The sequence below is a fragment of the Psittacula echo genome, assembly GCF_963264785.1.
Source record: "Psittacula echo genome assembly, chromosome: 7".
Classification (NCBI taxonomy): domain Eukaryota; kingdom Metazoa; phylum Chordata; class Aves; order Psittaciformes; family Psittacidae; genus Psittacula; species Psittacula echo.
Window position 1 is genome coordinate 39328760 of NC_137740.1, and position 21256 is coordinate 39350015.

General features: G+C 40.7%; 1 protein-coding gene across 1 annotated transcript in view; it reads right to left on the minus strand.

Moving 5' to 3' along the window:
• Positions 1-714: 714 nt before the first annotated feature.
• ARHGEF26 (Rho guanine nucleotide exchange factor 26) overlaps positions 715-21256 on the minus strand; it is a 54127-nt gene continuing 33585 nt past the window's right edge. The window contains exons 8-14 of the mRNA XM_080624106.1: positions 20616-20690; positions 18816-18905; positions 13069-13223; positions 6032-6241; positions 2613-2680; positions 2005-2109; positions 715-1148 (exon numbers count right to left, since the gene is read on the minus strand). Coding sequence (XP_080480232.1) covers positions 1006-1148; positions 2005-2109; positions 2613-2680; positions 6032-6241; positions 13069-13223; positions 18816-18905; positions 20616-20690 — 846 coding nt within the window. The 3' untranslated portion in view covers positions 715-1005. The remainder of the gene's footprint in view (positions 1149-2004; positions 2110-2612; positions 2681-6031; positions 6242-13068; positions 13224-18815; positions 18906-20615; positions 20691-21256) is intronic.

Here is a 21256-nt window from a genome sequence, read left to right on the forward strand (position 1 = left end):
AATTTACTTCATTTTTGAGTGCATTTTCTTCACACAACATGAAGTAGTGGTGGTTTTCTGTGAAATTCCAAAGCTAAACTGCAGATGCTAAAATTTAGCAGGTGGCGGGTGTAGTGCAATTGTGAGATGTCTTCTCTGGAACAGAGAAGAGCACATGTGAAGCAGCACCAATGCAGCTCCTCTGAGAGCACAGTCCCAGTAGTGTTTTATCTACCTCTCTCATGCCTGTTTGCCTGGAAACAAAACAGGCATTTCCAGCAGTTACACTCCTTTAAAACACCTGTGCTAATATGGATCTGAGACCAAGACAATTAACATCATGCAGTCTGCTCTTTCTTGCTTTCAGAAATCCTTTCAGAACTCCTTTCAGAACTGCAGCAGTAGGAGAAGAGAAAGCTTTGTATCAGCTTTCCTAGCTTCGAAGAGAGAGCCAGTCACTTCATACAAGGCCTGGGATGTCCCTGGGTTTCTGCTGGAGAGGTAGTCCTTTATGAATTACAGGATTGGTTATTCTACACATGGATTCTGACACAACTAGGAAGTTTCTCAGGAACAGGAAACCCCCACTGTCACTGTTTATATCCAGCTCAGTGGATGAAGTGAGGTGTTCAGCCTCCCACACTAACTGCTGCATGGAGTTCTGCTTCTGAAAGAAAGTCAAAATACTCAAAAACAGATGGAACAGGAATACTTAAAGAGGCAGGGATGGAGGAACTAAAGCTGAAACTGAAACTTAAGTCAAAACACATGTGACTGATCTCCAGTGCCTAAGAGACTATATAATAAATTTCAGCTGTAAGAGCTGAAATCTGCTACTGGTTGAGCCAGGTTCAGTTCAGAGCTCTCAAAACAAAGGGATGAGTGTCTGAAACATCAGTGCTCCCTTAACTACGTTTTTTGCATTGGTGACCCACATCTTCCATGTGTCAGCCATGGGACATAGCCCTGCCCCCACAGACAACAGCTAGCGCAAATCCTGCAGTGCAGCATGAAGAAGCACAAACACTACACATTAGTTTCAAGTCCCAGTAAGCGTCCCATCCGCTCCATGTTCTTGTCAATCGTGGCACGACACGTGATCTCTTTAGCACACTCCATAGGAAACCAACCTCTTTCACCATCTCTGAGCCGCTCCCCTTCATACCAACCTGCAAGGTGAAGGGACAAGGAGTAACAAACCTTTTCAAGTGATGTTAAAGGTAACTTGCTAGAACTGCGTGTTTTGCACTTGAGTAGACACAGTCATCACCTACATTATACATTTATCTTCACAGGGAGTAGCAGGAGAAGCTACTTAATCTGCTACTTCTTAAGATAGAGGTTTTTTATACAGGTAGACTAGGAACAAAATAATATGTAAAAATAAATACTACATGAAATCAGTCGAATTTTTATACTGTAGCTCAAATATATTTTGAAATAACAAAGATTACACTATCACTGCAATCTAGCAAAAGCAATGCAGCACAACTGATAGGGACTTTGATTTTGTATGTAATACTGAATAACACCATTAAGTTAAGATTTAGTACTTTGAGTGCTGACAGCTTCAAGCATCACTGAGTCAACACAGCGTGAGATACTAGCAGAATCTCTTGCACATCCAGGCAAGAATCAATTTTGATCTTGGGCTACCTGATGCTATAGCAAACAGGCAAAAGCAGGCATTGAAGCGCAGTGTATAACATGACTATAAACATGGATGTTTCTCCTATACAAACCTGGTGCTTACTCACTAAAACAAACACAAGCTTTCCTACATAAGCCCCATGGTTTTTGGTAGAATTCTATTTCTCATTTGCAGACATTTGACAAGCAGACAGCACATACTTTGAATATCTGTTGCCTAATCAGAGGCTGTCCATCAGAAACCTGAACTGAAATGCTCAAGGGTTTTTTGGAAGCTAATTCATTGTACAGCCAGTGCTATTAGAAAACAGACTTTTCTAACTGGAACACTTGCAGTGGTGACAGGTGGTTAGTGACAGAAAAGTTCTCACTCACCATCATTTACTTTTTGATAAACCAAAACAACATCAGCAACCTGAAGAGAGAGTTCATCTGACTGCTTTGCTGTGTAGGTTCTGATGATCTCTACCTGAGTCAAAGCTGTGAAAAAAATAAGCCAGGCTGAATTAAACCATTCATATAACAGAGCATCTTCTACGAAAATACGTATATAATTAATTTTAAACATTTCCTGTTTAGAGTACACCCCCCCAAACAAAAAAACCACAAAAAAACCGAACCACAACAAAGGAGGCAGCAAGTTATGCACAGGGCTTCCTGTGTGAGCAATTATACATGAACAAACTGGATGGACATGCAAGGGAAGGAACTTAGCACTTTTGCTACCAGACTGGAACAACTGGCCAAACTATAATTAATGAATGCAAATAGAAAATACTTTGTGAAACTGAACTCTTCCAAGAAACCCCCAAGCACAGAAGAGATGGCAGCTTCACGTATACTAAAGCAACACAGCCCAGAAACAGAAATGGACATTTCTAAGGATACATCTACTCTACACATGCTTATGCCCCCAGCTAAGGGGCAGCACGTTCCCATTCTCCTGCCAAAGCTCTCACAAATCTCATCAAGTTGTAACTTACTTGTCCTGTCCATCTTCTGCCCATCTCCATCCTGTCCAAGTGCTGTAATCCAGCGAGCTCTGTCACTCCTGCAAACAGCAAAGACAAAACTCCATTTCCTAATTCATGCTCTTGGTAACTCCCCTTTTCAAGGCTCTGTAAAGCATAACAAAACCACTTTTTTATCCTCTCAAAATATGGCCAGGTGTGATACTACTACTAGTACATATTATTCAAGCATATTTAACTATTTTAAGCAGGTTGGAATATAAAAAAAAAAGCCTGTAAACACACATGATGTCTTATAGACCTTTAGCTATTTTTCCATAATGCAGGTGAACTTCTCCACTAGGATCTGTGACTAATGCTTGTTAAGTAGTATTACTTAGAAAAAAAATTAAAAAAAAGAATCCATCTTACGTACAAAGCACCTGATAAACACAATACGGCAATTTTAATATACAACACTAACCAACAGGTTTCCTGTAAGTAAGAACTATCTATCTGCACTGCGCACTTAGAATGAAAGCAAGAAGAGGGGGCAGGCAGGAAGGGGGAACTGGAGCTTCTCTGTGCTCTCAGGAGGACATATTTATGATTCCAGATACATTAGTGTGGGATATCTGAGAGTCAGCACAAATAAGTGAGGACCCAACAGAGGCCTACATTAGTCATTTGAATCTCACCTTGTATATAACCTAGGAAAAACATAACCAACCTCTGAGAAGAGGAGAAAGAATTATCTAGGTTCTAATTACACAACACATCACAGAGGTGCAAATTACCAACAACCGATCTTGAATGCAAGTGGAACAAACTGAAGTGGTGTTGAACAGCAAAGGAAAAAGAAAGCTAATCTTGAATCACCCGTTACTGGCTGAGCTATAACAACTTCGTCTTCACAGCTTCAAATTTTGGCAGATCAAAATTTGAACTCTATTCCCAAAACAAACATTTCAGTGAGATAAGATTTTTTTATCTCCTGTTTGTTGAGGGGCTTTGCTATCATTAGAGATTATAATAACACAAGGGAATTGAACGATTCAATGTTCCTGTTCTCCACCCCCTTAGAAAGAATTTTTGTTGCCATCTTTGGCATAAAGAAACACAATGGCTTGCTGCTGAGACCTGATATTATCAAAAATCTGAAACATCTGAAATTAGAAAATTCTGGCCCTTTAGAAGTGTCACAGAATGGGACGTTTACACAGATTATTGGAGAATTCTCTAGAGCACATCTTCCAAGATGCACCACTGCTCAGCACCACTACGCATCATTCTGCAGTAAAGTTCATCACTCTCTTCCAGGAACTCTGATGCTGTCTCATGGCATTTCTTAAATAGCTCAAGAAATCTCTTATTCTGTGCACAGAAATAAGCATGCACAGTGTTTTGTCTGAGCGCAGAGTTTTCTGTGCTCAGAAAATTTTCTGGGGATAACGGGATTCAGAATGGAAGTCTTTCTGTGCATGCTTCTTTTGGAAGCTCATTACTCTGAATAGAAAGATTTTGTTTTAATGGCATTTAATAAGAATCTGTGATTATTATTTAAAATCCCAATACCCACTCTTCCTCAAAGATGAATTACTGTCCGGCTCCTGCTAACATTTGATACCATTTGGTCTCATACCAGTGGCCAAAACTACAGCATATGCTACATTTCTGTCATTAAAAGTAGGTGGTACTAAATTTGTTGTACTGCAACCAGAAGAAGGAAACTCTATAAACAATTTTGCATTAGATTCATTAACTTTGTGGCTTTTCATTTGCTTTGAATTTTTTGGGTTGGTGGGGTTTGGTGTTTTTTGTCTGTTTTTTTGGCTTTTTGTTTTTTTGGTTTTGTTTTCCTAGAAAAAGGTGTTCTTTATTTTCTTTATTTTCTTTATATATATATATACACTCCTATTTTCCTTCCCTGTAACCAACCATTCTTAACAGGAAAAGCACATTTCCTTTCAGGCAACTCTAAGAAAAAGGGGATGATCCCAGACTGCTTCCCAGTTTAAGTGCATATTTCTTTATAATCTGTGTATACTGGGTATTTTGTGCCTTATTCACTGGGCAATATGAAGTCCTGACCTAATGCGGGTACTTTTGTACTTGGGACACAAACACCACATGAAGAGACAAGACATGATCAAACTGCTACAAATCTTTGTGTCAGATAGAACATTTTTGTACATTTAAAACTGAACTCTATTCAGTGAGCACTCTAAACCATTCAGCTTGGGGTTCCCACTGCAGATTCCCTTCCTGACCTTCTCAAAGCTAAGAGAAAGTTATTTCTTGTACCTTTTGTATACAGGATAATGCTCTATAAAACCAGGTAATTTCCAAATACAGTAATTATGTTCAGAATCTTTTTCTCTGAATGACAAACTGTTGGACTATTTATATGACAAACAGTATACAGCAAATCAATAATAAATCTGCAGAACAAAATTCCTTTTCATAAAAAGCCCAGACAACTAAAAATGTCCTGCACTTTTTTCCCCAATAAAAATGCGTTTCCAAACATGTCTGAATCATCTGCTTACTTTATAATGAGATCTTTAATGGAAATCATTAATAATCTATCGCTTCTTTCAGGGCTATTCTAAACTTTGAAAACAAATCTAAACTCTAAAGTTTTCCAGGCTGGGCTAAGTCTGTTTCATGTCTTCCCTCCCGCCTCCAGCTTCCAAGAGAACAGATAAAATCTTTCACTTTTGTGGAGGGTTGTGTAGAAGTTAATGGCACCACAGCGAGATGACGGCCTCTTGGATATGTGCTCCCAACAGAACAAGACACTTCTTGTTGCTCATTTCTAAAGAAGAAAACTGTCATCAGGAGAACAAGGACCACCTCTATCCCAGCACAGCTCCCCAGGGCAACACCAGACTCCTCCCATTTAATCCAGTACTGTTCCACTTCTGCACCATCCAACTGTTACAATAACTAACTCACAAATCACTCCTCCAGGACAAAAGCATTCTGCATTCATACCCTAACATGATTTGCCTGCAACCACCATCATGCCTAAGGATGTACCTGTGCCGGTTTCCTCCTTCTAGTACTGTGCTCTGTGTACAAACAATACAGTGTAAACACCATACTGCTAAAAGAATTGACAATTAGGGTAAGATGCTTTAAACCTGTGAAGAACAAACCAGCACATGAAAGCATTAGAGACAGAGCAAATGTAAATGAATCTCTGCAGTCTGATTATTCAAGGTCTTCTCACCAAGGTAAGTATCAAGAAAGCTTCCCCGAGTTACAACAGTAAAAGCAACATTCTCCTTGTAGTAACCAACATTATATCTAGATTCACATGCTCAACTATTCAGTGAGCACAGCAGCATGGTTTGCCACAGGGTGAGATGAGAACGTTGTTGTTGAGAGCCTAAAACTCAGATGGGTTGGGAGGTGAAAAATTACAGTAACAGTAACTATTCACTTACTGACTCTCTGTTCCCAGGAGCATCTCCACCTTCTCTCCTGCGTGGTTACTGAGGACCAGTAGTCTGAAGAGGTGAGCTGCAGAAGTCTGCCGCGAGTAGAGCATAGCTGAAGTGTTCTTTACAGGAGAAGAAGTCAGGTCCTCACTGTCACACTGTTGTACCACCAGCTGGTCCCTTAAAGAATAATCTGTGACATTGTAACTCTCCTCACTGCAGAACAAAAAAAGGAAGAAAAAACCCCACAAATTTAATGTTTCATTTTCCATCAAGTATGTCTTGGAGCAAACTAAGTCGCAGAATCCACTTTTAATGACACAGTATGGCATGATTCTTCTGGCACCTCAGATCTTCATCTGTTCTATTTGTTTTTGAAAGTACCAATTTTCCAAGACACAAAGTAGATCATAAACCTCATGTAATTTAATTTAGCAGCACAGTTAAATGACTTCGGTGTTCCTGAGGGGAGTGAGCTCAGCTTTACTCCACTGATTTGGAAATCAGGCATAGCAATTAACCTAGAAATGCGTTTTTACTTCTGTAGCTTCAAATGAACATCAGACCTTAATTTTAGAATTTCATAGGGAAAAAAAAAAAAGTTTCCCTTTTCCTGTCCCTGGGTGCGTGCTCTGCTTCCAGATAAACACCACCGAGCTTGGTTTAAATGCTTTTACATAATGTTAATAATACTTTTACAATAATTTTAAAAACAGACAAAGGCACACTATTGGCCTTGCAAAAACATTGTGCAATTTACACCTTAGAAAGTACTTTGTGAATAACCATACCAACTCTAAGTGATATGGATAAAGATTGCTACGTCCACATAGTAACTTCCCAACGTAACTAGAAAGAATTCTAAGAAATTATTTAAGTTAGCAGCTTTACTTTCCTTAGGGTTGAAATGCAGGTGGAACAGGGGACAGAATATCAGACATCACAAATCAGAGCATAAAAGTGTTACTGATTTTAACAACAGGGCTTAAATGAAAATACACATTCTTCCCTTCACAGCAGCCTTTTATTTCTAAATGCAAGATTCACCTGAGCTAATCAAAATTATCTTGGCAAGTGAAGACCCTGCAGAGACAGGAGGAAGCGTATCTGGACAAGGCATGCTGCCCATCTGTCACAGTGCAGTTAATGACACATTTCAACTTCAGAATACCCCAGACATCTCCAGTGCTGTGACGTGAGTTCAAACAGTTCTCATGTCTATTGGTTTTGCTATTTACTCGTATCAAGGCAATACTGGAAACATGGTTTTTTTCAAGTGGAAAATAACGGTGTGTTCCAAATTTTTTAAGTTGTGAAATACAGGTAAAAAAACCCCAACCAACCAACCAACCAAAAAAACATTAAAAGAATCTACATCACTTACTCAAGAAACAGCAAGTGATCACAAGGAAAGACTGACCACCCAAAAAAGCCTTCTATGCATTTGCAGGTTTACCAGGATCTATCATAAACCCAGAACAGTGATAAACTGATTACCTCATAATTTCATCTAAGCTTGTAAACTTTCTCAGATTTATTGTCTTACACTGGTACCATAAGAAAAGATAGAAAAAACACCCGCTTACAGAGGCATCAAACCAGTTCTCCCTCCTAGCCCGTCCTCTGCTGTGTTTATCAAATTTTGCAGTAAATCAAACAGATCAAACTTTAAGGAGCAACTGTATATACTCCACTTTAAAGTAAAACATTATTTAGATCTCAGTCTCGACTGATGAAAAGCTGTGCTAGAGCCTCAGTTTGCTATGGTTCATTAAGAGAATTTAAATTGAAAAAATACTTGAGATGATTAATATTGCTGCCAGAGATCCACACAACCCCAAGCACTGAACTGACACAAATCAAATCCCAAATACCTGGAACTTAAGCCATCTGAAACGCCGATGGCGACACACTCCTTCTGGCAGGTGTAACTGAAGCGTGTTCTTCCTTTATGGTTGCTCAGATATTGTAAGAAAATGGAGAGATGACTACTTAACAGCTGTTGGGATACATGCTCCCCATTTTGTGAGCTGTTGGGAAAATACCTGCCAATACCTTGATGGTTAACATAATGGTCTTTGTAATTCCTGTTTTTCATCCTTCAGAAGAATTGCTAAAGCACAACTGGCAACACTGTAAAACTATGACTCAAAACGTTAAGTTATTGCTGATCCCTGTAACTCGTACAGAATGTGATGAATTTCTCTATTCTTCAAGTGACAACAGGCTTACAGATCATACTGTATTTGTGGATTTTTGTGGATTAATAGGTCCTGCCAGTGCGTCTAGTGTGAAAGTTCTTATTTCAATTACATGGGGCATGCTTTCACTTTTGTTCTGTGAATTAAATACTTGAAATGTGGGTTTTCTGCAGTACAGCTTTGTACATTCTCAAACAACCAACAGAACACAATACTAATAGAACTAATTCTTACAAATACCTTTTCTTTTGTCGAGCAGCTTGGGGTCTTTATAAAAGAAAGCAGAAGCAATGACAGAGAAGCTTAGTAAGATTTATCATACAGGAGCACTGAAATCACTGTAGTTCAGAAGATAATGAACATTCTTCTTCCCCATTTAATTTTCTCAAAGTCTCAAAATGGGACCAACAATTCCCCACAGTTCACCTGGAATCACAACTCCTGTTCAGGTACAACTGACAAAGGCACAAACATACCACAATTTCCAAAAGCGCTGTTGCAAGAACTTCAAATAGATTTCAAACCTCTCCACATAGTTTTGATTAAGCTCACTTTTGATTAGACTGCTGCTTCCACATTCCTTAGAGTAAAAAGGAAATGAGAGGGAAGGAGCAAACTCTGCCAAAGCTCTGTAAGAATGAAGCCAGGTTAATTGTGCTTTTACACAACTTCTTGGGTCCCAAAGTAGAAAAAATACAGATTACGGATAGGTTTTGCTTTAATTAAAGCCATTTAACATGAGCACAGTGAGAAGCTGGGAGAAATCTTCAACATATCAGCATGTGGAAAGATAGATTTTAATTTCTGCATATGTAACTAACTCAGGGTTGATACAAGGAATTTTAATTCAAATGTATTCTGTACATCCTTTTCCTTTGGAAAGACGCGCACACAGCTCATCCCTGAAACATAGCACGCTTGCATTTACTGGGATTGTCCTACTGTATAAAGTGTGTTTTAAGAGAGTTTGTGAGAGGAGGTTCGTGTTTCACATTTCCCTAAATCCACCTCCAGATTCAAATTCACTCATTTATCTGCAAAAAGATGCTACTCGTCCCTTGAAGGCAGTTGTTTTGGGTGCCATCCACAGTAGCTGAGGGCACCTACTGAAGAAGGAAAAAACATTTTTTTATCTAATATTTATCAGTCTCTCCCTCTTTTTTCTTAAAATATAAACTCTAAACCAGGAAAAGGCTGGCTGGTGTGGTTGGAGTGGGGGCTTTTGGATTTGTTAGGTTTTGTTTGTTTTAAAGAAGTCAGATCAGTGTTTCAGTCTGGGAATCCCTGCCTATCCAAGATGGAGCTTGCAAAACCAGCAAGGGATGCTGCTGTAGTTGTTTGGGAATCTTCCATCTGAAAAGAGACGCAGTCTACACATTGCCATAACTAGTAAGAAATGCATTCCTTACTAAAAAGTCAACAGAGATAAACCTCTACAAATCCTTCCTCTTCCTTATCTCCATTCAACAAAATATTCCAACTTGACACGACTGGGCAGTCCTCACCATTTTACCTCCTGTGCTCCATGAGGCCCATAAACTCTCCTCTTTCCAAATAGGTGATGAAAGATGCTGACATAGCTGGAAGCGCTGATGCGCGCAGATGTGTTATGAACAGAACCACGCAGCCAGGCAGTGGAGTAACACGTCCTTTAGAATTACCATCATCAGCTAATACAAACGGGCCCACATCTGTTTTTAGCCTAACGGATTGCTAAACTTTTCTTTCAATTCAGAACATGAAACAACAGGACTATTTTTCACTCCTTTGCAGGGAATGTGTACACATTTTAGAGGTACTTTTATGAAGACCAAGTATCTATTGCTTTAATATCATCTGTTCTGGCTGTCCATGCTTTAACAGCAAGCACACAGTCCTCCTTATCCCCTTTACTCTTTCCAGCTGCACTACTCTGCAGCCCTTGGTTTTCCTCAGAAGTTACTTTGCATTTGTGCTTGCTATTAGTTACAAAATCACCCCTGCATTTAAAGAGAAAACTCTGGATCTGCAAGCAGCCCTGAACGTCTGGGTGAATCCAGTGTATGAAGTCCAGCTGCATTCTGCTGTTGAGGCACATCCAGAGCTGATAAGCCACAGAGCCATTAAGACAGACAGGATTCTAGTGGTAGGGGATTCCTTAGGCGATTACCGAGAAGAGAGTATTCCACGAATGTACACTCATGCAAAAATACAAGCCCTTCTGGAGCTCACCTGAAATTTCCCAAAAGCATACAGGATGTAACTAACTGGTAGATTTTCTGACTAGCTGAGGCAGGCTTGAAAGAACAACTCTAAAAGATTAATTACTCCTTGTGTCAGAATACTACCTTCAAAATCCAATGTCAGCATAAGCTAGTTTTCATGGCCAAAATGGTGGCAATTCACAGTACAGCAAGGGGATAAATAAAGAGAGAACAGAAGTCAAGGGTTGGACCAGATGATCCTTGAGGTCCCTTCCAACCTGATATTCTGTTGTTCTATGATTGGTAAAACACTACCACAAAGCTGAAAGAACAATAGATGAAATATTTAGGTTACTCGAAGTCAGTCTACACTTGGGTCTTTGCAGAGTATTCACAACATTTACCTTTCCAAATTCCTCCATTTAATTTCCCAGAGTTACCTGAAGAGTCAGAGAACAAAAGACATTGTGTTCTGGAGGGCAATCTGGACAAGCTGAATTAGATCTCCAACTCCACTGACTGCAAAGGCAACTGAAGCATATACTGAGTGCTCCAAACATCACCCAGCTCTTTGCTTCATGCCATAATCCAGCCAACATCTGTGTTCACATGTATAAGAACTAACTGGTACCTTCCTGTGCACCAACTGTACAAAAGCTGTCCCTTCCACCAAGAAGTGGACATCCTGACACATGCTAGCACTGACCGCTCTTATCAAGGTAATGCATTAAAACTTTAAGGTCCCTTCAACTCAACCCATTCTATGATGTTGTGAACTCAGAAGCATGCCTTGAGGATACACCACCACAAGACCTCTCTTTATCTTTTTTTACAGCTAAAATGTAACAGTTCTCATTCTGAACAGGTTTCTGGGCCCATTGCTCACTCACAGTGTTAGAAGATGCAGTTCTTCCAATGATGAGTCTGACATCTGGCAAGTGTCCCTGAAACACAGATGGGAGCAGTGACATATGCCCTACCTGGCTGGGGCAGAGTTACTCCACAGTTACCCACACGACATCTCTGGCAGGTCCCACCAAGCCCAGCCCTTCAGAAGCTAGGACTGAGCCACTGCCGGCTGCCTGTGCGAGGTCCCACATATACAGCAAACTGCTCAGAGGGATGGCTGGAGCTTAACTCTGGAGTGAGGGTGCACAGCACGACCGGGGCACTAAGGAATTAGTATTTTTAGCACAGTAATGAGGAGAGATTTTTTTTTTTTTGAGCAATGTCAAGAATCTTCTGAAACACAACTGCTCAAGGGAAACACAAACATTTAAACTCAACCAGCAACAAGTATTTCTGTCCACTGCTGTGGCATCCATGGTAACACTGGGGGTGGGAAAACAGATCACCCAGAACTCTACTATTAATAAGCTGATTCACTCAGGCAAAGCACATGCTTCATGCTCAGAATATCTGGGAGGCTCACAGGAATTAGTGCTTTTCAATTGCATCTGTTTGTTTAGGTGGTCTTGAAAGAGTGACCGTGAACCTGATCATCCACATGAAGCGTTCTTCCAATTTTGACCTCTGGGGGCCCCTTTAGGACATTTCAATTCCGACAGCTCGCAGCTGTCACAAATCCAGAGTCCCAAATTTTGGATAAGATATGTTGTTATAAAAATCTGGTTTATAATCTGGATACCAGGCCATCACATAGGAAACCAATAAACAATGTAACAACACAGATAATAGATGTGTCACTGTTTTCCCAACTCCAACATTTACTTAGCTACCAGCACAGTAACACGTTAACAGCAGTCTCATAAGAGAAGAAACACACTGTTCGAAGAAGTGCGATCCAGCTCTGATGTGCTGCCAGGGATTAAACAAGGGACTTTCACAGAAGCATTTCAGCGTAAGCTTTGATAAACACTGAATCTCACAAACGTGTTCACATCAGTAAGACAGCTGAGGAGAAATCTATTCACTTGCCTTCCCATCTTTATTAAAAAGGCCCAAAATCTTTACTTAATATTTTTCTCCTTCATTCTCATTTAGTTTTCTTAAGTATTAGCATTTTCTGCACAGATTTTATACCATATCTCATTCCTCAAAATTTATTTAAATAATGAATTTGAAGGGTGTCTTTTAAAAATAGCTAGTATTTGGCTTAACTGGCCAACCCAGAGAAAAAAAAAAAAAAAACCAAAACTGTTTTTAAACAGTTTTGAGTCCCAGAATAAGGTTTATCTATCAAGTAGTATCTAATAGCAACAGCAGAGGATGTACATTCTATTCAATTCTTCTAAACCTCTCATCAAATCTAGTGGTAAAATGGAGACTGCTAGAGCTGTCCCCCACACATCACTCCCCAAACCAGCTCAACTGTGGAAAGCATGGAGGGGAATAAACATTACCTCTTTATCCTTCCCAAACTTCTCCCTTTGCTAAGGCACCAAGGATGAACTCTTCAAATTAGTTTGACAATTTGGAGTTTTGACAGTGTTTGCCGAAAATAAATCCTGTTTCGTAGTTACTTGTCATTGCTAAACACGTGCTATGAGAAGCCAGGAAGCTTCTGTGTTCCTTTCCCCTGGGCTGAAGCACACGCAACAGTCACAGTAACTTTAAAAGACAACGGTAACTCGGCTGTTCTCTCTGTGACTTCAAGGAGCTGAACACAAAGGCAGTGTTATGCTGGTGACACTCTTACCTCTTCTTCTTGGTGATAATGAGGACATCATTAAAGAGGAAGAAATACAGCTGCTGCTTAGAAGTTCTCTTAGAAAAAAGTCCAGTGTCTTCCACATACGCTGTTAATTCGCCTCTTTTCACTAACCAGCGTGAAGAGGAAACCAGTGGAAATGGCTACAAAGCAAGGAAATAACATTTTAATCCTTCAAAAGTAGAGGTTTAAAAACAATCAGATAACAGAGTATTACGTATTTGGGGGGAAAAAACATGCTTAAAGAAACTCAAATAACAGGTTATCAACACTTAAAGTATCTTTGTCCTTCCTACAATACACAAGTAGTAGCATGCAAGTACTTGAAAATAATTCATGCACATAGTATAATTGCCCATCTAAGGGAAGAATGAACAGACTTGATTGCTTCCACTGGGATGGAACAGACCATGTGAGATCTCCTAAGGAGATTAAAAATAAAGAGACCGTCCTCCAGGAATATGTGAGGTTTTGTAGAATGCATGAAGCAATTGCTCTTCAAGCACATATGAACTTCAGATTTTCCTCTAGGTACCTCACAGCTTTTCTGCCTACACATTTGGGAAAAAGAGCTCCAGCTTCTCACTCAAACCCGAGGGCTATGGCACACCACACTTCATCACTTCCCTAAGGCCAGCTGGTACGACACTGTGTCTCATTCTGATCGTGTGTTCTGTGCCACACATAGAGTGAAAAATGTAAAATCCTTTAACAGAGAAGTACACCGTACAACCTACTGTGAAGTGTTCTGTAAGCACGTTAAACAGACATAAACAGATTAGGAAGACAGCACACAAGATTAGACTGGTCCCAGTACAGCACTGAACATTATTGAGATGTTCAGAGTATGCAGACTTTGTTGCCGTTAAAAGGTAAGGTGAGGAATGCAGAAGGCTTAGCAATCATGTGTGGTAGCATCCATTTTCTACTCTGTAAGTAAACTGAAGTTTCGACACAGCTCTGAAAAAATGTGTAAAGCAGTATGTGTTACATAGGGTTTGAACTAGCTGTCCATTTTAATGCCAAACGTCATAAAGCTCATGACATCATAAACTGACATCATAAATCATACTAACATCGTAAGCTCATGACATCATAAATTCACCTGTTGTTTGAAAGACACATCTGAAAATCCTCAAATGACATCTCTTCATTTGTCCACTTACAAAAGGCCACACTAGCAAACAACTGTCCTTCCTCAGGATCACCTTCAGCTTTTTCCCCATCTTCCATTTGGCCAGAAAACAGTGACTGCTACACTCAACCACGACTGCTCTGTGATTTGCTAAACAGCCAGTTGGACAGCTCCAGGCATGCCACTAGAGCGGGGTCTGCATTTCATAGAATCATAGAATAGTTAGGGTTGGAAAGGACCTTGAAATCATCTAGTTCCAACCCCCCTGCCGTGGGCAGGGACACCCCACACTAAACCATGTCACCCAAGGCCTCATCCAACCTGGCCTTGAACACTGCCAAGGATGGAGCATTCACAACCTCCCTGGGCAACCCATTCCAGTGCCTCACCACCCTCTCAGTAAAGAATTTCTTCCTTATATCCAATCTAAACTTCCCCTGTTTAAGTTTTAACCCATTACCCCTTGTCCTGTCACTACAGTCCCTTTCTTAGAGCATCCTCTCAGACCAGGCATGACAACTCTGTGTCACTGGCTCCCAGAAAAGTCAGTCAGTTTACCCCTCAATTTATAAGGTGTGAGAAGAATCATTCTTCTGAGGTAATTAACACACAAAACCTCCCACATTATTTCCCTTAATAGCAGGAAGGGAGGTTCTCCACATACTTGCTGTCCTCACTAGTAGCTCCTGAAACATCATATGATTACCAGTGCACTGTCCTAGCTTTACGTAAGATGCTTTCCTCCTCCCCCCCGCCCTTAACGCACCTTTCATGTGCTTGTAAAAAAGTATTTCTTCATTCAGTTTGTCAGCTGTCATCTTCATTCTGCATGGGTTGGCTTTTTGTATCTTTTAATCACTTTAGGTGCCTTGTACTGAGCTAATTCCAGCTTGTCAGCACCTGCCCCGTAGTACCATGCCAAAACCAAGACGGTGCTCTGACTGCAATCTTACTGTTGGAAGAGCAGAATAGTAACTCCCTCATTTTCCATGCAACCACCCCTTGGTTTTGAGTGTCGCGGTACAATTTTACAGTGGCTTTTCCAAAGATGTTTTCCCTATCTCCATGCAGCACTGCAGAACTCCCACCCTCCTGCCTTCCCTTAGCAGGCAGCACGCTAATAGCAAGTGAAGGCTGCTAAAATGCAAAGTGCAGCAGCCCACTGGAGCTGTTGCAAACTGCTGCCCATTAAAGAAGCATTCCACATTTTACCTTGCCCTAGACTGATTCCTGACCCAGAGCACCCAGAACAGGCAGTAACCAACATCCTGCCCTCACCTGGTACCTGAACACAGACTTCCCCTGGCACAAAGGTGACCTCTGCTACGCTGTAGACCCATGTGAGGGACCCTTGAAAGCCCAAATACTTCCCAAGTGGCTACTAATAAATACCAACATATTTCATTTACCTGCTGCAATTCCTGGTGGGTTTGCATTCATGCTGCCAAGACAGTATCAGTGTATTGAATCTTGACAAAATTCCCTTTGGATATTTCTTCCCAATTAATTCAAGCTCACATATTCTGTTTTGATTTATATAATTTTTGCAGGTTCTGAGGTTTGTACTACCATTAGTTTATTAAATGCATTTTCTACTCTATTCTCTCATTTGGAAATACTGAATTTTGTTTTTGATTTTTGCCCAAGTCTGTTAGTGAATCAGAGTGAATCAGTTTGGTTTGGTGTAACTTTAAGTTCATTAACCGTCACTTATCCTGGATCAGCCACTAACTCAGGCTTTCTGCCAATACTGCTTTATTGCTTTCTCTTAGGTCTGTATCAGGTCATTTTTACCATGGCTGGTCACATTATTAAAGGGTCATTGTTAAACCTCACAGGTTATGACAGGCCAGTTCAGCTTGGTGCTCAGACACAACACCCCAGAGGAACTCCTAAGCCCCATCACTGAAATCACACACTGAAAACAAAGATTTGTATCAACACTCAGCTGTAAAACGTATGGCATATTTTCAATCAAAACTCTGCTGGTTCGGTCCCTTCAAGTTCAGAAACATGAAGAAAGCTTTTGAGCAAATGGCCTTTACATTTCTGGAAATGCAGTAATGGCTCCAGCTGGTGATAGAAGAGTGGGGAACATCAGCCCATGCTCCAACCATCATAGCATCACGCTTGTAGTGACTTCACAAAACAGGACTCTGGGCTGGATGGTCCCTGAACACTGAAGTCACATGCATTTGTTTCATGAACAATAAAATAACACATTTGCAGGAAAAAAAAACCCCACCATTTTTCTGGTGCTAAAGGTGAAAGATTTAAGAGTTAAAAACTTTGGCATCTGAATTAAAAATCCAATTCTACAGATGAGCCATGTACAAAAGTGACATCTGAGTAGCTCCTCTTGTACTCCTGTGAAACACACTTCAGTTACATCTAACAAAATAATAAACAAAAATCCCCAAGCCCTCTACGAGGTCTCGCAAGAACAGACATAGCTGACCTAATTTATAGTCGTTATAAAACAGAATTATAGCACCGTGATGACTCTTACAAAGTACTTTAAAGATTCCTATTTGAGGACAAACTAAATTCCTCTAATCTGTACTCTAAGCGAGTTCATCACATTTTCCTAATTGACTCTATTTGAGAGGCAGCTTGTTTTTACTTTAATATTAATTTTTCCTTAATTGCCAAAAGAGTACATCGTGTCAACCATCTCCTTTCTATATAAAACAAGCTGTCAGAACTTAAAAATGTGCTGAAATGCAGCCAAAGCGGTCTTTTATACGCCAGCTGGCAAGCTCTCAAACCACAGATAAGGTCTGAACCACTAAGTGCACATTTAAGATGCACAAATTAAAGACGTGCATTGAAAAACACAGAAAACAACATACATGAAGCTGTTTCACTGACATGAAGCTGGTGAGGGCTGCAAGTGACCACACACAGAGAGATAAGTCACATGGAGCCTCTTGCTCCTGTGACATGGGCATCCCCATTCAGGCCCTGCTGGGCACTTCTGCAGATTCAAAACCCACGAATGAAACTGCTGAGCAGGTCACCCAAGGGTGTCAGACTCCCCAAACTCCTGTCAGACCAACTATGACCATGGCTGCTCTTTGCTCCTACCAAAAAAATTATTGTAGAGGATTTTCATTTTTTTAATAAAAGCCTAGATTTTATTTTCAATACTAGAAAAAAATTGGAATCTCTCAGCCTCCTAAGACTCTTTACAGTTATCTGAGGGTTATCTGAGTATACCTGTAAAGCAAGACAAAACCTTGGCATTATCACAGTGAACTGTATTAATACAGGTGTAGTTCGGCTTAACCAATTTCACCCCATGGAAGCTGCCTGCTATTCCAGGTGGGCATCGCACTGTTTTGGTCCTGGCAGCTGCTGCTGGCCCCCCCATGTGCTGTCACAGGCAAAGGTGGGTGACTCCTGCCTGCAGGCATGACCTCCAAGCAGGGTGCTGGGCTCTCCCCATAGAAGATCCTGAGTGCTGCGCTTTGCAGCACCCCAATGCTACCCTCCCCTTGGGCAGCTCACACAAAAAAAGCATGGGGCCTCAGACGGGCAGTTTTCACAGCAGACTATCAGAATGTTGTAGAACAGACCAGAATTCCAAGAAACATGTCCTGAGCTGACCGGATATGGGCCTGGGTTTTTATTTTATTATGCTGTGAATCCAGACAGTCAAACACAATTAGGATTCCTCCTGGTGTGAAAGTGATCACTCATATTCCTATCACATACAAGACCATCTCCACACCAAGCAGCAGCAGCTAGCCTCTCTCCCAACAGCAACATCTTCATAGCACCTTATCTTCACAGCAAAGAACATTTAAATTCAATATATATATAAATGATTTTGCTGTAACATAATCTTTCTACTTGAAGTGAAAATACCTGACAAAAAGTTTAACTTTTATCCTGCCATAACAGATCATTGTGTAATCACTGTGTAACACAAAGAGGCTATTGAAGTTCCACTGTTCGCTGTATCAATTACAAACACTGCTGCACCCTTTAGAGACAAGACACAATTTGTTCTTCATCTACAGTCAGAAATCTAAGCAAAACCTTAAAAATATCTACATCTATATTTATATATCTACAGCTTACAGAAAAGTCAATTCAGGTATGATAAACTTACCAGAACATCTCCACACACTGCCAGAGCTCATGCCAAAATGAGAAGCTGAACTGCTTCATGATACAATAGCTCCCCCCAAAACAATTCTTCAATTCCTCCAACAAATTCCCGCTCTCAAGAGACTTCAGCAACTACTCAGTTAAGCAGACATGTTTTTCAATGGCCTTCATTTGCAGTGGAGAGCTGCAACAATTCCTGCACACATCAGAAATGATGCTGTGCAGTCTTCTGGATTTGTTTTATGTGAGGAGGGAAGAGAGAAACAAAAAAGCAATTCAAAGTCCAACAGGCCCTACTTACTCTGAATTTCCAGAGCTTCACCTGCTCCAGAATCTAAACTTGGTTCCTTGACTGAAGGGTCATATCAGTATTACAACCTGCACTAGTTACTTTTATGCTGGCAATGATCCTATTAACGCTTAGCATGTGGTCAAAGCTATTCATGTGCTACATGATTTATAGTGACAAATATAATCATTATACCTTGATTTTAAATTCCAGCTGGGAGTTAATTGTGTACATCATTTCTGTCCTTTCCATTTTCCGAGCACCTTCATTGCACAAACGCACCAGCTAAGAAAAAGAGACATTCATTTAACAGGCTTCATGTACTCAAGATTTGTAATACAAACTTTTGTAAGATTTATAAAGTACATTTCTGGGGGAGCACAAAATTGACACAGGAACAAGATTTTCATGCTGGGTCACAGCCATAATGTTTCCAAGACCAGACTGAAAGCAGCCCTGAGTGACCAGGTCTGACTTGACAGCAATTCTGCTTTGAGCCTGCATGACCCAAGGTCCCTCTCAAACTGCATTATCCAATACTGCTACAATAATTATTTATTCTTCAGGGGCATCCATATGGTACAAAGGTTCAGCTCAAAGTTCTGATGGAGAATGGCCGTATCTCCCCAAGTTAATGATCAGCTCCAAAACAAGCAACCTTAAGACTGGCACAGCAGAGCGACATGCTGCCATGTCCATCACACACATTTGGCAGCCCCAACACAGGCATTGTGCTACCAACTTGTTAAGCTAAAGCAAACAGTACCCCAGAAAAGGTTTCATTACAGCAGACCTTCAGAGTCTGCAGTCTTATAGCAGGCTACAGTTTCCTTGAAGTCTGCACATGGGGTTGGGGAGCAGGTAAAAACAGGGGGCAAAGATGGAAGGGCATGAAAATGCATTCCCTATAACCTCACATCATCACACATGGACTTCCCAACCACCAATTGGCCTCTTCCCCTTCTATAACCCGGCACTTCACACACTGTACACTGTTCCTGCGGGAAAACCCAGCTGTGGTGGTAGCAGCACAATGCTGCCGGGTTTAGAATATTTTCTTAAGTAATAACCAAACAGTAATTTAGGCCTAAAACCAATCCCTAGTGGCCTTTCTTAAATAAAAGAATTCAGCAGTTTCATGCTTCAGTGCTCTTCCCCTTTGCATTATTTATGCATGGAAATTATCCATTTTCCCTTAAAGTAGATAAGGATGTTCTAGGTCCAAGGTAATGTCTAGCCACAACATGCTAGATTTTTTTTGCTTTACTAAAGCACACCAGGCACTTCCTATTCACAACAGTCCCTGACGCACTGCACTTTCTGAGATCTTGGTGGCAAAAAGTAATCAGTTCTTAGATCCTCAGGTTTTCTTTTCATGCCACCATGTTTTGTTTTAAGGAGCTGACAATTTCCAGAATATATTAAATGGATAGATTGGAATTCCCCACTAATTAAAAAAAGTAATCTGATTTCTCAGGTCCAAACGGAAGGAAGTGAAAATTATTCTGCAAGAGCTGTTGAAATTTACAGTCTGTGCATGGAAAATAGATTTGGGCTCCTCTTCCGAACCACTGATTCTTGGCAAAAAAAGTGTGACTCCAGGAGAGAGAACAACTTTGGACCACTGACAGGAGGTGATCTGGTTAACTTACAATAAAAGCAGAAAGAATTTGGAATCTTCCAGGGAAACTTAAGCCTTTCTTTTCTCTACTGTCAGGACAGTTCTTGGACTTTTTTGGTATGTCTGGTCCTGCCATACAGCTTTCTGTCATCACAAGTGGCAGCAAACAGAACAAGTGTGCCCAACTACATAATGAAACAGGTGAACAAGACGAGTAACAACATGGTAACTAATTATCAGGTGACTAAAATAACCCAAACCCAGCCACCTCTCACAGTGGGTTTCCAAAATGACAAAAGTATGTAGCGTGATTTCAGAAGGAGAACAGTCAAAGCAAAAAAGCCTCTGCACCCAGATTAAACTGAAGAACTTACCTTGCTCACTTCTTTCAGAGCCTGCTTGCAGTTCTCGTATTTTGATGAATCCTTCGGAGTCTTCTGACAAATAGTCTGAAATAAAATGTCAGTGACTTCAGAAGACTAGGAAGCACACGCTGTGACAAACACAGATTTGCACATACGTATTAATTGAAATCAGAGGTGAAGTCACAGCTGCGACTGAGATCAATGACATAACACTGGATTGCTTTCTCAAGAGCACTTTGCCACACCAACAGAACACCTCCTCTGAAAGATTTTGGAGCCACACAGTGTTTTGCATCTTGTAGCCCACCCCCACAACAGCAGCACAGTGGGAAAAGGAGGCTTCACCCTCCCAGGACAGGGGAAGCTTCACCAACTTATCTCCATCTTCTGTCAACGCACAACAAATCCCACTACAGCCATACAGAACCAGGTTCTTCCTGTTCCAGTGTTAAGCTTTTCCTGGAAGTTGAAATACCCAGTTATTTACAACTGCACTTGCAGTAAGAAAACTGTATCAGTTTACTCTGTCTGACCTCTCCATGGAAGGTGTTTCCAAAGGACTAACAGAAGAAAAGGCTCTTAAGGCTACACTGGTACAGGAACCAGGAAAAAAACATACAAATCAGTATTGTCTTATTAAAACAAAAAAG